The 16,632-nt window shown below is 43.6% G+C and overlaps 7 protein-coding genes across 8 annotated transcripts in view; 2 read left to right on the top strand and 5 right to left on the bottom strand.

The window, feature by feature from the left end:
- LOC131258941 (vacuolar protein sorting-associated protein 37B) overlaps positions 1-16,632 on the bottom strand; it is a 492,072-nt gene that overhangs the window by 177,115 nt on the left and 298,325 nt on the right. The window lies entirely within an intron of this gene.
- Positions 168-1,152, bottom strand: LOC131258940 (ribosomal RNA small subunit methyltransferase NEP1). The gene is made up of 3 exons (XM_058260344.1): positions 918-1,152; positions 606-849; positions 168-547 (listed from the first exon to the last, which is right to left on the bottom strand). The coding sequence occupies exons 1-3, from the start codon at positions 1,068-1,070 to the stop codon at positions 222-224; spliced, it is 723 nt and encodes a 240-aa protein (XP_058116327.1). The 5' UTR covers positions 1,071-1,152; the 3' UTR covers positions 168-221.
- Positions 1,338-2,786, top strand: LOC131258926 (3-oxoacyl-[acyl-carrier-protein] synthase, mitochondrial). Its single transcript, XM_058260327.1, has one exon. The coding sequence runs from the start codon at positions 1,422-1,424 to the stop codon at positions 2,784-2,786; it is 1,365 nt and encodes a 454-aa protein (XP_058116310.1). The 5' UTR covers positions 1,338-1,421.
- Positions 2,767-3,886, bottom strand: LOC131258935 (membrane-associated guanylate kinase, WW and PDZ domain-containing protein 1-like). 2 transcript variants are annotated; one of them, XM_058260338.1, is made up of 4 exons: positions 3,718-3,886; positions 3,548-3,659; positions 3,272-3,422; positions 2,767-3,203 (listed from the first exon to the last, which is right to left on the bottom strand). In XM_058260338.1, the coding sequence occupies exons 1-4, from the start codon at positions 3,832-3,834 to the stop codon at positions 2,795-2,797; spliced, it is 789 nt and encodes a 262-aa protein (XP_058116321.1). In that variant the 5' UTR covers positions 3,835-3,886; the 3' UTR covers positions 2,767-2,794. The 2 variants fall into 2 exon arrangements, with proteins under 2 accessions (XP_058116321.1, XP_058116320.1); XM_058260337.1 differs by having other exon boundaries at positions 3,272-3,485.
- On the bottom strand, positions 4,126-5,514 carry LOC131258929 (45 kDa calcium-binding protein). The gene is made up of 3 exons (XM_058260330.1): positions 5,061-5,514; positions 4,313-4,988; positions 4,126-4,254 (listed from the first exon to the last, which is right to left on the bottom strand). The coding sequence occupies exons 1-3, from the start codon at positions 5,303-5,305 to the stop codon at positions 4,180-4,182; spliced, it is 996 nt and encodes a 331-aa protein (XP_058116313.1). The 5' UTR covers positions 5,306-5,514; the 3' UTR covers positions 4,126-4,179.
- Positions 7,046-10,458, top strand: LOC131258960 (venom protease-like). The gene is made up of 6 exons (XM_058260368.1): positions 7,046-7,106; positions 7,185-7,534; positions 9,306-9,622; positions 9,696-9,771; positions 9,843-9,927; positions 10,019-10,458. Exons 1-6 carry the CDS (start codon positions 7,046-7,048, stop codon positions 10,456-10,458), a joined length of 1,329 nt encoding a protein of 442 aa, XP_058116351.1.
- On the bottom strand, positions 10,588-14,929 carry LOC131258943 (ras-like protein 2). The gene is made up of 3 exons (XM_058260348.1): positions 14,641-14,929; positions 12,827-12,914; positions 10,588-12,767 (listed from the first exon to the last, which is right to left on the bottom strand). Exons 1-3 carry the CDS (start codon positions 14,737-14,739, stop codon positions 12,358-12,360), a joined length of 597 nt encoding a protein of 198 aa, XP_058116331.1. The 5' UTR covers positions 14,740-14,929; the 3' UTR covers positions 10,588-12,357.

Below are 16,632 nucleotides of genomic sequence, written 5' to 3' on the forward strand. Positions count from 1 at the left end.
CCTGTAGGGACTCAGTTTTCCCACCACTAAAATGAACGCTGACCGATTCACTTCCGCTTGTGCGCTTGTCAAGCTAATTCTTGCTTGTGTATTTTTTTCAAGCACACAATGTTTTCAAACGGTCTACGATAATTTTTTATTATATTTATTCGAATATTTTTACAGCGAATAAGCAGATTTTGCAATGTTGCAAATCGCATATTGATTTTTATTTCATTCATTTAGACAATTCCCCACACTTCTTCGAACGCTGAGCAAAGCTTTGAACATGTAAGTGCAGCCGATAGAGGATAGTTGCTAATCGATATCGTTTCCTCGGTGTAATCCAAATTTAAATTGCCGTGCGCAAATGCTCCAACGACTAATGCTATCGGTTCGTCTTTCGCCGGTACCAACTCTCGCGCATTGTTAACTTTTTCGGAGCTGAATGACATGGCTATTTTACGGCATCCGACGGGCAGGTGATTCGAGACAGGATTTTTTATCACTCTCATCAGCCTCTTTTGCGTGTCGCTTGCCTTTATCGAAAACTTGTGCAGCAATTGCACTAAAAGAAGCAAAAAGTTAGCAACCTGTAAGACTGCGACCGACTCTACCAAACTTACCCATCAGTCCACCAAATCTTTTGAACGTTCGAGGGATCCTAGTTTGTGGATCGATTTCAATTAGAACGTTTCGCTCAGTCCTGATGAAAACCAGCAACAATCCCGCTCTATTCAGCGGAGAATCCATCAGCATCAACAACGACTGGTGTGTAATATCGGGACGACAGCTGCCTGGGTCACGATTATTTCTTTTCAGAATGTTCGTATGATCGTCGCAGTTAAGCAACTCGAACGATGCTCCCACCTTCAAACAAATGGTATGAAAAGTTGAGTACTAAACTACAGATGGGTTAATACCTGTTTCTCACATACCTTCACCGTTTCTAGCTGTGCACCTTCGAGGATGATTACGAGACGACGTTCATCAGCCTTTATACGAGAGCGTAATATGTGCTTGCTCGGTAAATCATATTCTTCGTCCTGCTCGTCAGCAATCGGTAATTTTCTTTTACCCAGTTTACCCATGGCTATATGAACACGTTCTAATATTATTATTCCGTATGTGCTTGAACAAGTTGTTCGAAGGATGGTAAACAAACCGCAGCATGCGGTAGGTTTGTCGTTTGACAATCCGCAGCATAGCTGTCAATTGTTATTAAACGAGTGCCAAAACTTAACGAAAGATTGTATGTGATTAGTTTTTGTTTTTACAAAATCAAAATATTTTGCTTGCAGTTTACAATACCAAACAATTGTATCAAGAAATTCCATTAAAATTTAGTGTATTCAAAGTTTTCCTACTAGGTATATCTTTCATTTTCGTGGACAAGTCTCAGCGATCATTTACACATCTTTGGTTCAAATATTTACAGGACAATGGTTCTTATCACGTACTGCTTGTTACGTGCAAGAAAAAATGTTTCATTTGTACTGAGAAATCTACATCAAACACTTCCCAATCATGGGCGTCCTGAAAAGCGTCGGGTCGTGATCACAGGGTTGGGGGTTGTTTCACCAGTCGGCTGCAACGTTGATACGGCATGGCGAACAATTCTCGATGGCCAATCCAAGATAGGCCGATTGGAAGGCGAGTCATACGATAAACTGCCCTGTCGGGTAGCTGCCACAATTGACAAAAAAGATATCGACTTGGAAAATTGTTTTACTAAAACCGAGCTCAAAACGATGGCCCGTGCGACTGCATTTGCGTTAATTGCGGCCAAGGAGGCATTAACGACGGCCGGATGGACTCCGTCGATCGAGGATGAAAACGCCTGTCAACGCACGGGTGTGGCAATTGGCATGGGAATGGTCGATCTGATGGACATTTGTGAAACGAATGAAGCACTCAAAAAAGGGTACAATCGAGTGAGCCCATTCTTTGTTCCTAGAATCTTGCCCAACATGCCAGCCGGACAGTTGAGCATACGGTACGGATTTCGGGGGCCAAATCATGCCGTTTCGACGGCCTGTGCTACGGGTGCTCATTCGATTGGCGATGCGTTTCGTTTCATCCAACACGGCGATGCAGACGTTATGGTTTGTGGTGGGGCTGAAGCGTGCATTAGTCCGCTTGGTATCGCCGGTTTCTGCCGTCTGCGAGCTCTTAGTACGGCTTTTAACGACGAACCTGCGCTATCTTCCCGACCGTTCGACAAGCAGCGGGATGGGTTTGTGATGGGCGAAGGATCTGCTATATTTGTACTGGAGGAACTGCAGCATGCCAAAGGGCGCAACGCCCCAATCATAGGAGAGGTGCTCGGTTACGGACTGTCCGGAGATGCTTCTCACTTGACGGCGCCACGAGAGGATGGAACGGGAGCCATTTTGGCCATGAAACGAGCGTTGGCCGATGCAAATCTCTCACCGGCCGATGTCGGATATGTGAATGCCCATGCCACATCTACGCCTATCGGAGACGCAATCGAAGCTCGCTCGATAAGGACGCTCTTCGGTGAACATGCACAGACGATGGCCGTCTCATCAACCAAAGGTGCCCATGGACATCTTCTTGGGGCTGCGGGGAACCTGGAGGCAATGTTCACGCTTTTGGCCTGTAAAAATGGAACACTTCCACCAACGGTCAACCTGGAGCACGTTACGGACGACATGAAGGGGCTGCATTATATCGCGAACCGTTCCGAGCAGTGGGAATCTAATCGGCGAAGAATTGCGCTTAAGAATTCTTTCGGATTCGGCGGTACAAACGCGTGCCTTTGCATTGGTGAATATAGCGAATAAATTCTCGCCTATCGATCGTGTTTCTTTTTGTGTTTCTTTTGGCTTTTGCGCTCCTTGCGCTCCGGAGTTGTTAGACGTTTCCGAGAGCTGTCTTTCGAACGAGACCGACTGCGCTTTCGTTTTTTCTTTCCATGCCGACGCTCAGTAGCGCCTGAGATGGAGCGTGATCTTCGACGACGCTTTGCTTTCTTGTGCGATGGGCCACCTTCGACTTTCTGTTGTGCGGTTGCTTCTTGCTGTAGGTGCTGCGTTAACGCTTCCGTTTGAATATGGATCAGATGGCGCAATTCTTCATTGTATGTAAGCGGGTTCCTAGCTACGCGATGTTTTGGGTTTCGCCTTCGGGAGTCTCGCTCCATTGCCGCTATTTCAGGCCATGATGCATGTTTTTCCTCCGAATGAGAGTCCGGTTTGAAGCTACGAATAAAAGATAATTGATTAATTGGAAACATACTTCCAGGTACCCGGGGACACAATAAATCTACCGTATTTTTATGTCAGGTACATTGGGCGGGTGCACAGTATTTTTCACAGCATGTTCGTAGAGCAACAAGCGTTCCTCAGGAGTAAAGTTTACGTGTAACTCTTCAAGACTGGTTGGAGGATCACGCGAGCATATCGCCTCCAAAGGAACACCTAGTTCAAACGATGGATTCTGATAGAGTCCTTCCAGTATGGCTTCTGCTTGTTTGACACTGTCTGAAAAAATACAATAATATGTAACTTTCCCCGTTGTTTAGGCACATATCCTACACACTTACCCATTCGTATAGAAAAGGGCGCATTGATGGAGTGAAAAGAAGGGGGAAATGTTTCTTCTAGTTTTGGTCTTTCGTTGACATCTGCTACCTGCTCGTTTGGCGCAATAGATTCCTAAGGAAATGAAATTTCTCCAGTCATTTTAGTATCTGTAAATTTATAGTCAACTTACCGTTTGCAAAAGATTGTCTTTGGTCCAACCAAACTTGGAAAGCAGGGCATCTATTCTATTTTCCGAATGTTCGATGAAATCATTTAACTGATTCACAACCAAGTCCTTATTTGCCATGATTTTTTCCGTGCGAAGACTCGAAAACTTTTTAAAAGCATCGACTATTTTTTGATGTTGTGCACCGGTAAACACGAAGATTTTCTAATCAAAACAAAACATATTTGACAGCATAAAAATCATCAAACCGTGAGTTCCGTGAGTTCTCGCATTTTAACGAAACTGTTGCTTTGAGTCGAGAAAGCAAGATCGAGATTTTTGAAATCAACGTTGGAAAAGTTATTACTTCTTGTTGGACAGTTTAATAAGAATAATGAAAACAAATTTATTTCACAGATATGCATCACTTTAAATCGATGGCGCTAGGTCATCTGTCATTTAATTGCCCGACTATAGCGTTAGTACTCAAAACTCGTCATGGAAACTTTCCGCGGTGTGGATCATTTTGGATGATATAAAAATTGCAGATTTGGCAAAGAGCTGGAAAATGAGGAAACGATAAAACAAGTGCAACAGGCAATAAACATCCAATAATTACCTCATTCAAGGTGAGCTTTTTATCGTTATTAGTATCAGCAAGAGAGAACAACGTCGTCGCTTCCTGTATGGCGTAGCGTGGATGCCGTGGATCGACGTACGATAAAAGTTCTCCTCGGTCCGCCCGGCCATCCTTGTTTTTATCGATCACCTTCGTAAACTCCTCTCTCCGCTCGCGCACATTTTGCGATAGTATGAACTTCTTGCCTTCGCCCAAGTCGGTGGTCTGTACATCGGAAAACTCCTCCACCGTCAGGTGATCGTCCCCGTCAACATCGAACTGGCGCAGGATATCGTCGACCAGGTTCAGCAAATTTACGGTGCTTGATTCTGGATGCCGGAAGGACAGGAACTCATCCAATGTCAAGCTAAGCGGATCGGTTCTTGCAGCTTCCATCCAGAGGGCTTTGTCGCGCGCAATCGACTCCTTTACCTTGCGGTCCAGCTTATCGAAAGCACTCTTCTTCATGTGACTATCGCCCTGGATTCCCTTTTCTCGCATCCAGTAGCCCTCGTACTCATCCCAGCTGACGAGACCGTCGCGTGGTTTGTGGTCAATCTCCACGAACATGGTTGGATTGGTGCGGATGGCATTGTCGATGTGCTCGCGTATTTTTAAATTGATATACTTTGCCAACTCCTGCACCCCCAATTGCTTGTCGCCATTAGTGTCGGCTCTGGAAAGGCAAAACAAAAAGAACGATTTCAAAACAACTGAAAGGCAGCCTCCCCACAAATGCTATGCCTACTTGGTAAACGCGGCAGTCAGCTCGTTGACAACGCTTTGCTCCAGTCTGCGATACACCAGTGGGGAAGGAACGTTGATTTTCGTATCCGTCTTGGCAAGAGGATCGCTTTTCATGTGCTTTGGGTCGCTTTCTCGAGACGAAAACGCCAGCACCAGGATACACAGAATGAAGAGGACGTACAGCAGTACCGGAAATAGTGTGGACCACCGGGGAGCGTTACGTAAGAACTTCGCCGTTTTCGCCATCGCAGCTGAGGGCTGTCAGCGTGGCGGATTTGAATGTACGGTCAGCACGAATCGTTCGGCAGGGGCACGGCTCGTGATCGAAATGTGAAAGTAAACCTTACGGGCAGCTACACGTCATTTACAAACGAACGGCGTTTCCGCTTCCTACTGGTTGCGGAGCAAGCGATATCAATTCCATGTTCAAAGAAGCAAACGACACAACCGCAATCACTCCCACGTCGTTGCCTATAGTAACGCCCAAATAGTACTGGATGGGAATAGAACACTTCAGGCAAATGCGCCACTTTTTACTGTTTCAAACTAGTTTTTGGGCAAATTTTCACGACGACGATTTTACACAAAACATAAAAATCCACGCCGCGAGAGCCTCGCGCTGGAGAGGAACAATTTATGCACACATCTCAAAGAGCAAGACAACTTCTTCGAAGAGAAAAATATATATCTTGCTGCTTCGACCGAACACTAGTGCCATTATAATATTTACTTATAACTAAACAACGAAGCGCGCAGCAATCGAGCCCCCGTATCGTGAAAAGGGTTGGTGCTCCAAGCGAAAACGAAAAGAAAGGAAACCAAATGGTTTCCCCACTAATGAAAGTGAAACGTAGACCCGCGCGAAGTAATCAAAACAAAACCGGAAAACGAACCAAAACGAGAGAGAGTTGGAGAGATTTTTCTCTTTTCGAATTTTTGAGTTGTGAGAGAGAGAATACCAAAAGAGAGAGCTTTTGGGCAAAAGCTTCATTGCAACTTTTTATTTTGCACGTGTTAGCTTTCAAAAATATTCAACGGTTTATCCTTGGAGCATTTTGCAGGAAGAAATTAATAGCAATTCTGTCATGTCGTCATGATTTTCACCCATTCTTTCAATTAGATTCGCAGCAAGGTTTATATTCTCCTTACTTATTTTTTTTTTAACGGAATGTTTCAAAAGTTGGTATGAAATTTGTTTCATTTTATTTTCGCATTATTTCATTGACATGGGTGCTTATGGTGTAGGCTTATGGTTGTGCCATATGCAAATATATTTAAAGGCAACAAATTGGTCTTTCGTTCATTTTGTTATTATGTAGATTTTGCTGTGCGATGCGTATAATTGCATATTGATACTTGCGAATTCTTCTTCACCTACTCTCCGTCTTGAATTATTATACCGGCTTATGATAAGTGCAGCCTACAGCAGTCTGGCAGGATTCCAGGTTGCATATCCGGAAGATTGCAGTGCAGCTTTTAAATCTCCTTTTTAACGACTCTCCGTACAAACTGAGGAGCTAAAATATATTCCACAACATTTTTTAGCGCACGGTTAAGCATTGCGGCATTTAATGGAAACAATAAACTAATGATTATATGATCGAACAAAGTAAGACATCTCGAGATATGCGACCGACAGTTTGGTATCGTCTTCGTTCTCTTAAAGAAAGACAAAAATATGTAATCCTTAATTTTCAAGCATGAGGTCAGCCCAACACAGGCACGAGACGTTGTATGAAAACTAAAAACTACAACGCTATTATTGACGATATTCTGCCCCTAACAAAAACTGGTCTTTCAAGTTTTCTGAGATATACACTGATGGCCCTCGTTGGGAGGTGAAGTGGCGAATCTGCCAATTTTCTGGGGATGCCTGACTTCGTGCTCCCGAGTTGAAAGCCAGTCGTCTCTGGCTTCCGACCGAGGCACGTTCTTTTGTGGTTTATTGATTGCAAGAAGTGAATTTCAAGATCACGAAGTGCAAAAATGTGGCTTTGGAGAGTTAGTGGATTGTTTGTGCTTATTGTGCATTGCGTATATTCGCAAGGTAAGTTTGGCATGTAAATCCACAAATTAACATAAATATGCTATCTTCTCTAATCTAATTTGTCATTCCTCTTTCCAGATGCTCAAACTTGCTACACCAACACGGGTGTTACTGGTGTTTGCACGAGCCTTTCGGAATGTCCAGCCGCCTTTCAGCTGAATATTAATCCTTTCAGCTTTTTCGGCGGGGCCCAGCGTGGCTGCCAGAATTTCTTTCTTATCGGAAGTGTGTGTTGCGCACAAGTTCCTACGAATAATGCTCCCCAAAACGCTCCAACGTACAACGCTCCGGCAAACACACCGTCCTTCAATGGGCAGCCAAACGCTCCGACGTACAATGTTCCGGCAGCAAATCCAACTCAACCTACACAAACCACTACGACTTCTGCTCCCCCGGGGCCTTCTTCTGCCACTACGAAATTTCCTCAGGTAGGATTAGGCTGCGCGAACGCCGACGGTTCCGTAAGACCCTGCGATTGGGTAGGGTAAAGTGAGGCAATATGCATTCCTACTACAAAACAACAAAAAATGTGTCGCAACTCATCCAAGAAAAATTAATAATTTTACACAGTAATTAACATCCGTTAACACCATCCGTACCGAAGTTTTTGAAGACCATTCTTTCTTGTACGGCATTGAACATGGCAAAGCAAAATGCCCCATGGGGCAGAATGCACTGCGAAGCACGCGGTCAAATGATCTAAAACAAATAAAATAACTCACCGATCAGTTTAACAGATGACAAATATTGCTGAAAAACGTGTAGGATTTGAGGTTATGATAGGTCTGCCACGTTTTTTTTTCCCACCAGGTGTTGCATTTTTGCTTTAAAAATCAAAAGAAATGTTAAAATATTTTACACTTTCATGTATTTACACATTTCTAGCAGTTGTCGATCAATATTGCATATATTTCCTCAGTAACCAAACTACAAAAAGCGGACCGAGGACAGCTACTCGAAAACACCTCGCTCACTTTCGACGGGTCACTTTTTATGATGTTTCATTATGCCCGTACACGTTTCTTATCTTTTAAATTCACACAATTCGGCCAAAAATACAGGCCGTTCCCGGTTTTCGTCACCAAATGGGATTTTGACAGCGACGTAAACCGAGGTTAGCGTCCAAAAGTTAATGTCAAATTTCCATGTTTTCTACGTTTATAATAACTACTCAAGACTTAACAGGTACAGAACAAACATCACTTATGTATATTTCAACTTTTAGCGGTAGATATGATGGTGTTCTTAAAAAATGTGTGTTTTGCCAAATCAATGGCCATCAATCGTTTTATCTTCTTCTGCTTCTTCTTGGCGTAACGACCTCTTAGTCATGCCTGTCCGTTAAGGACTTACGAGACTTGTTTCCCTGTTGTACGTGGATAGTCAGTCCTCTCGTACAGGGGAGGGTCCGGGTCTCGGTTGGGATTCGAACCCACGCCGTCGAGGTGGTGAGCCCCGGCGCTCATGGGCCGATTTTCTAACCGGCGCTACCGCTCGGCTGTCACGGACCCCCACCCAATCGTTTTATACTATGTTTTAATTCCTTAGTTTCCATGCCGTGTAGGTTTACAAAAATACATTCAGTGGTTCAATTGAAAGACATTTCTGATCGAGCAAAGTTGTGTGAAGCGGGAAACCAAGTCGCTTATTAGTCCATGTTCGAATCTTCTGTTACACAAACTGAAGGGGTAATACCTTCACAGTTTTAAGTCTGACTTGCTTAAGCGGATGGAATTTATACTGCTTTGCCCAGTTTTGCGTTACGAGCAGTTTTTTTTTTTGTCGAACGTTAGTTTTTACTTTGCACCTGCTTCGAAAACACGTTCTTATGTGTTTGTGAAATTTTATTCATTCATTTGAAACTAATTTATCTCAATCACAAATAACACATGCGGTAGAACAAAAATACTAGCATAGTTGCTTGCAAACTGACCATGATATAATTAATAAAATCCTAAATTTTTTCAGGAAAGTATAATTTTTTTTTCGGTTTTACAAACTATATAAAAATGTAAAAAATAGAGTTACAAGGGGTTAAATCGTACTTGTCAAACCACGTCTGAGGACGACGAAAATCGGGACCAAAGCCTGCATTACGGTTTATCTCGCCCCGCTCTCCCCTACTGTTCAAGTTGTTTCGATCTTTGATCGTGAAGATGCTCCCTAGCACTGTATAATGAGCCTCTTATCTTCCCTCAGTCTGACCCTGTGAGCACGACGACGGCTCGTACATCGACCATTCGCACTACGCCAACAGTCGTTTTGAAGTCGCGTATAGACAGCGAGCCCACGTTCGACAAACCGGTCTTGCTACCTACACCCGAAACGGGCTGCGGGCTCAGCGATGTCGAGCACAATCGTATAGTTGGTGGAGTACCGGCCGCTCTTAACGGCTGGCCCTGGATGGCACTGATCGGCTACGAGGATCAGTTGGGTGATGTCGATTTCCGCTGCGGTGGTTCATTGATCACCGATCGTCACGTGCTTTCTGCGGCGCATTGCATACTGTCATCGCTGTAAGGATGTCTGAAGACGGCGGACATACTGATGTGTTTTACTAACTTATTTTATATGTTCTCCCCTTAACAGGTCCTTGGTACGCTTGGGTGAGCATGATTTAGGCAATCAAACTGAATCAGCTCATGTTGATGTTCCGGTATATAAGGTAAACCTAGCGATATAAAAGCCTATCCTAATTGGACTTTTAAGTTTCACACTACCCTTTCGTTGTTTCAGTACGTATCTCACCCATCGTACGACACACTTGATGGGCATTCGGATTTGGCCATCCTGTTTCTCACACGCACCGTAGAATTCAACGGTACGCACATTCGCTCGGCAATCGATTGTCTCCCAAGCGGTTGCAGCTGTGGTAATGAAACTATCCTTCCCCTTCTGTCTCGCCCCCATAGATGCAATCAAACCCATCTGCCTTCCTTCGATCGAACCGGTGCGCAGCGAGAAATTCATCGGCTTCAATCCGTTCATAGCGGGATGGGGGCGAACGGAGGAGAACGGCTTTGAGGCAAAGGTCCTGCAGGAACTCCAGATTCCGATCCTAGAGAACGACGAGTGTGTGCAGCGGTTTAAAAAGATACGCAAACTGTTCACCCGAAAGCAGTTCGATAATGCCGTCATTTGCGCCGGCTTCCTCGATGGTGGCAAGGACTCGTGCCAGGGTGATAGTGGCGGCCCGCTGATGTTGCCGTATCTGGTGAACAACAAGAAGTACTACTACTTCCAGGTTGGGGTCGTTTCGTACGGTATTGGGTGCGCCCGGGCGGAGTTACCTGGCGTGTACACAAGGGTTTCTAACTTTATCGATTGGATTGAAATGCAAGTTAAATCCTAAACCGACTAGCTTAGTTGTTTTAGTGAACAATCGACTAATAAAACGCCTTTAAAGATATGCAAGCAATTTTACAAAATATGTTTTACTTTCATCTTCAATTTTCTCGCAAAATAAAGGTTTACGCCACGGTGATAGTTCATTAGTATATTAAAATCCAGTAAATATATTTGATTAACAATCATTTCGACGAATGATACATGAAAGTTAAATTGTAAAAAAAAACTATTCTCCTAACACTGGTTGTTGTTGTTGTTTTATGTTCTTTTTCAAAGAAAAGGCCCTTCTTGAAGCGTTGTTCTTTTCGCCAGTTTATCTCCATTTCCCTTTCGCCCCGGAATACAAAATATTTAGCACCGATACAACAAATGAATTTGTTTGAAAATATTCATTTACCTAGGGGAAGGGTGGTTGTGCTAACGTTTAAAACAAAAAGTCATTACACGTTAAATCAACGAAAATCAACGTTACCTCCGCCGCTTGTCCGGGTCTTGGAAACCTTTCGGTGGCACGCCAAAACGAGGACAAACAATCGTGACTACTATTTCCGTTACCTCCGTTACACGACCTATTATTGCCATTTTGCTGCTTAAAGTTTGTCGAAGCACATTTAAAGCTAGTAATTAACGTTTCGTTATTATTTTGGTTAATAGACACTGTTCGCTTGGCTACAATAAACGCTAATGTAGATTACACATAGTAAAACCCCTTTCTGCCTGTAGCTGTGTAACGCTGTAAGCGTTTCCCCTTCCTCCGTCTGACCTTTTCAATTCTTCCTTTGCAAAGAGTTAGCAGACAAAATCGAGCCGATGTTAATACAGATATGTTTCTAAATGGAGCGTTTTCCTGTATCGATACAATACAGACGCTTGTATACGGATGCGTGGACACTGTATAACTTTAACAACATTTCACTGGTTATGCCACCAGTGGCCGTAGGAGTAAGCTGTCCTCCTGCAGGGCCGATTATTGTGCTACACAAACAACTAGCGCGCGCCATAAATCGATCGAATATCTCTCGTAAAGGCGGACGCCACTAGTATCCCTCTTAAAAAGGTTGAACACTTAGCTAACTACGAATAAGTCTTTCGATATGTTGGGTGGACACACGGTACGTTGCCACTCGCAAATTCGTAGATGATATATGCTGATTTGCTGTTGGTGCTGTGTTCCAGTCGGTTAATTTCGCCCTGAAGCCTAGTTCCTTACGCTTTCCCTATAATGCTTTAAATTTAAAATTGCTCATGAAACCTAACTGATGTGCATTTCTGACGAAATCGGTGAGAAAAGTATTAGTTATTGTGTGTTTCACTGGGCCGACCCCGTTTCGTTATGCGAATTTTTAATTCGGCTGCTCTAAAATGTGTCAAATAATTGTGCGCGGTTTGCATATGTACGCTCTCGCTCAATTATGGCACGACAATATGGCTCGTTAAGTTTCGTTATTGTGTTGGCTTAGCCAAAGTTGATAAGTGCCATATTGAAAACAAATAATGCGATGGAACAATTGGCAGTTATTTTTCTGTTAGTTTTCACAGTAACTGTTCGATGAGTTGCGTCGTTTCTACTTAGATTCATTCAGCACAGTAGAAACACCCATACATTATCGATCATATCATGCTGCTCTGAGCAGGATTGAGTCACTTTTGGCACTTAGAACAATGTAATAATCGTGAATCCAACACGTTGGATTGAAGATCGTATTGGGAAAGGTCGGGCTTCGAAGAGGTTTTTGAATAGATGTTTTGCTCCACGCAAAAACAGACGCTGTGCAAATGAAATCATGGATGTAAACTTTTAAACTCTACTCAACTTCGGTAGGTTTGACGGAAGGTGATGTGTGGGAAAGTAGCTATTGCTCGCTGCAGTGGCACTGCAGTTACGAACAGTGCAGTCGGCAGCTTACAGTATGCAGCACTTTTTTCGGTTCTTTCGCTTTCCCTTCTCGTCGATCGGCGGTCGCTCGGACAGTTGAAACTTTCGCACCACCCGTACGAGCTCGTGAAATGCCTGATCGACGTTGATGCGCAGCTTGGCACTGCACTCAATGTAGGGGATCTTCAGCTGGCGACTCAGCTGCTGCGCCTCCTCCAACGGCACGACCCGCTGGTGGTCCAGATCGGACTTGTTGCCCACCATCAGCATCGGGAACTCGTCGCGGTCCTTTACCCGCAGGATTTGCTTGTGAAATTTGTAGATCTCATCGAAGCTCGCATGATCGGTGACGGCGAACACGAGCAAAAATCCTTCCCCGGAGCGCATATACTGCTCGCGCATGGCACTGAACTCCTCCTGGCCGGCCGTGTCGAGAACTAACGATACGAATAACGATTAACGATTAACAAACGAACGATTAATTAAAGAAACTTACTATCGAGCTTCGCTGGCATATCGTCTATGACGCATTGTTTGGTATAGGAGTCTTCGATGGTGGGATCATAATCAGTTACAAAGTAACTCTAAAAATAAAAAGTAAAATTAGTAAAATTCTCGGAGTTTATACTTTTTTTCTGTTTGCTTAAATACTCCAGGAAACTAACTTAAAAAACATACGTAATCTATTATGGTAACAAACCAGTGAGAGCTTGCTGATGCATTATTTACCCTCTAATCGGGTTTGTTACGCACGCTAACCACCAGCTCTATACAGGAATAAAAACATAATTCATGCTCGAGTTTACGATGAAACTGTCCAAGGGCCATGCCCCGTCTGGTAGTGTGCATTAACCAAGCACCAACAGACAGTGTAGCTATTTTTAGCGTTTATGAACAATAATTGCAATATTTTTAGAACTGCTGTGCCTTTCCTATAGTATTACTCATCGTCCATGCCTTGGTGGCCCCAGTAAAGGCAACATTTTTACCAACGTCAGCCGGTTTGAGATTATGTTTCAGCGGGACAATTATGTCTTGAAACATGCCGGACATGAGAGTATGATTCATTGCAATTCCTTTGATGGCAGGATATCATCGTGTTGCATTTTGCCGTATTCCTATTACTTCCTCTCTGCAATTTATAATATTTTTTTCCACAATTCAAATTAAAATCAATTTGAAAATTAAATTAAATTTGTCGGAATCGCGAGTATTTTGCCAAAAACGTGGCATCTTTTCCAATAGATTGACCGCACCCAAAATCGCCATGCATTTGGGGCACCACTAAGAATAGATACAACTTGTTGCATGTCCCCTGCGCTGCGTCCTCGGGATGCATCTTCAAATAATAAATTCATTAGCATCTGTTTTCAAGGTTCAGTCGTGTGTGCGGACGACGTTTTTGGACGTGCAAGGTCACTCGTTTCCGTGGACTGACTCGCTTCGCGTGCTTTGTTTCAAAACGATACGTTACAGAACACAGAGGCGTACTTAGATGGCTTGTGGCGATACTCAACATCATCGTTTGCCGATTATACTCCATCCAAGCTGGCCATTTTTGATGGTGTGAAACGATCGAAACCGGCGATCGTTAGCATTTCTTTTGCAGTTTTGCTATGATCGAAGTGGGATGGGTCAAAAAAGAAAAGACAAGAAAAAACAAACAACCCGGACGACGACGACGACCACGACGACCACGAAGACTAGAAACAAGTATCAATCGGTATCGACGGAAACGATCCGTATGCTCTTTTCGCCTTGGCCATCAACGCGGCCTCGTGACTCGCGAGGTGTGACGAAATGGGACAAGAATTATGTGGGGGCGATCGAAGCGCAACCGTTGGGACCGCCAGCACCATCTCGTACCAGTTGGTGGTAGTGGATGACGTCGTCCAAATCGCTGCGCTATGCCAGTTGATTGGCTTGTGTAAATTTTGCGTGCTCCGTCTCTTTCCCTCGTCCGTCGATCGCGGCACGGTGAAAGATTATGCGCGGGCCGGGCAAGGGCAATGGGGGTTGCGAGGCGATCTCCGCTTGGGTTGGGAAAGTTGATTCCCTTTTCGAGCACACGGTGAGCTAATCAGCGATAACGGACCACATGCCCCACCGACCTGCCAGCTCGACTTATGATCCGGTAGTAGATCTTATCTTCCGTAGCACTAGCAGATGGTACGATTTTTCGGTTCACCTTGCGCCTGGCTGCTCCCGTGCACTATGATATTCATGCCAGTCGCTCAATTAGGCGGTGAAGGGAGGGGCGATGGCTTAAGCACACCAATAACTTAATGCTTCACTGAATGCTAAAAATACCTGTATGAATTGGATGGTGATAGCCGATTTGCCAACACCTCCACCACCCACAACAACCAGCTTGAAGGTTTGTGCGTGCGTTTGGTTGTAACGGGACATTCTGGAACAGGCGGATTCACGGGGGAAAGGCGCGATCGTTCGCGAATACAAACGGAATTCACAGGAGTTTCAGCAGCGCTCGACGCTGTGGACAATACAGTTGGAAGGTGGAACTTTTGTGCACTGCATCAAACAACTAAAACAAACCGAACGAGGTGCCGATCGTTGTTGTTACAACAACAGAACGAAACAAAATATTGATACTCAATCGCCCGAGCAACTGTCTAGTGTTGGCAGAATCAGGATTCGGAAGATTCGAAGATTCAATCCCTAGACGGATTCTAAAGATTCGAATCCCATTTGACGGATACTAAAAATTTGATTCGATTGGGACTCGGATCAGATTTTATTTTTTTAGGATCCGAATCAGATTTGATTTGTATGGGATTCGGGATAGCGAGCTATCGGTTGTGATTTGAATGGGATTCTGATTAGAATGAACGATATCCACCAATTGGTGTAAAATCGACACGACCTACTAATTGGTTTACATCAAGATCAATCAAAAGACTGGTCGGGTCAAAGCTATTTTTTGCTCCGCCATTGTTGTGATAGTTGGTTGAAAATGTGTTTACCAAAATTGTATGTTGGTCTGCCTTATACGCAGCCTTCCTCCAGAACATATTTCGAACGCCTCAATTTCTTGTTCTGTTGATGAAACATACCAAATTTGCAGTTTTTCCTCATTTTCCTGGTTGCTCGTGAGAGGTAAACAAAATTTCAACCAACCGTCAAAAAATTTCCTACGGTTTTTCTCTCGTTACATGGTATGCTGCGACTTCTTCTCCATTGACTTTGGTTTACATCGTCTCACGACTGTTTGATGGATTGGGATTCGGATTTGGGGATTCGATTTACCCACCACTAGAACGAGGCTGCAGCGCATCAACAAGTTAAAAAACCTTGGTCACAATTTGAAAAACTGGTTGAAATAGCTGATTTATTAATAACTTTTAAGTGCCTCGGTCAATTTTACCCCTCAAATGAAAGGTCTTTTGAAGGCATACAACTTTTTCAACACATGTTGGTAAAAACCAAGTATGATGGTATTTTAAAATCCAATAACAAATTTTTGAATACAATTTTTATTCTTTCACCCGTTTTGCACATGTGACCCCATAACACATGTTGAACAGCAGGCTCCAGCGAAGTTGTTTCCGTTTTCAAGGAACAGAAGCAGAGTGCAACATCAGTTGGAATTTGGAAAAAGTCTTGTAAGTCCTTCATGGGACAGGCATGTCCAACACGGTCGATACGCCAAGAAGAAGAAGAACGGTTCATTTAAAAGAACAGAACGGTTTCAAATAATCAAGCAGTGGAAGTTGAATGCTGATTAATATACTTTTACATATTAATTAACCTTGTTAATTATACTATACATGGTCGACAGTATGAACCAATGAGTTTAGCCGAAAAAATAAATTTGAAACGGCGGCGCGCCCGCAGCGAGCGCACCGAGCGGACTGCGCCAGGTCTACCGAAAAAGGGAGTTTGTTATAATTTTTGTGAAATAAGGGGAGCCCGAGGCCCATTTATTGCTGTCTCTTTCGCTGTTTGCATATTATCCAGTGCGAATTGAAATCTCGCAAAAAGTTAAACGATTCGAGAACAATTGAACGACCAATAATGCCACATTAGTCCAGAGATTTTAGTTATGGTTTTTCTCAAAACTATGAAGCAGAAGATGCCCGTGAATTATTTTTAAAATGATGGACAGTTGATGTTAAACTTTTAGCGAGTGTGGACACATATTTTGGATATTTTTGTCGGATAACGCCCGTACAGTTTATTTAAATATGTTGCACAGATTTACCATCATCGTTATGATGATGATCATCCCCCATACTATCACTCAAAGTAAGTAAACCCGTAACCCGTTTATTTGTGTGGTTA

The sequence above is a fragment of the Anopheles coustani genome, chromosome 3 (assembly GCF_943734705.1).
Source record: "Anopheles coustani chromosome 3, idAnoCousDA_361_x.2, whole genome shotgun sequence".
Taxonomy (NCBI): domain Eukaryota; kingdom Metazoa; phylum Arthropoda; class Insecta; order Diptera; family Culicidae; genus Anopheles; species Anopheles coustani.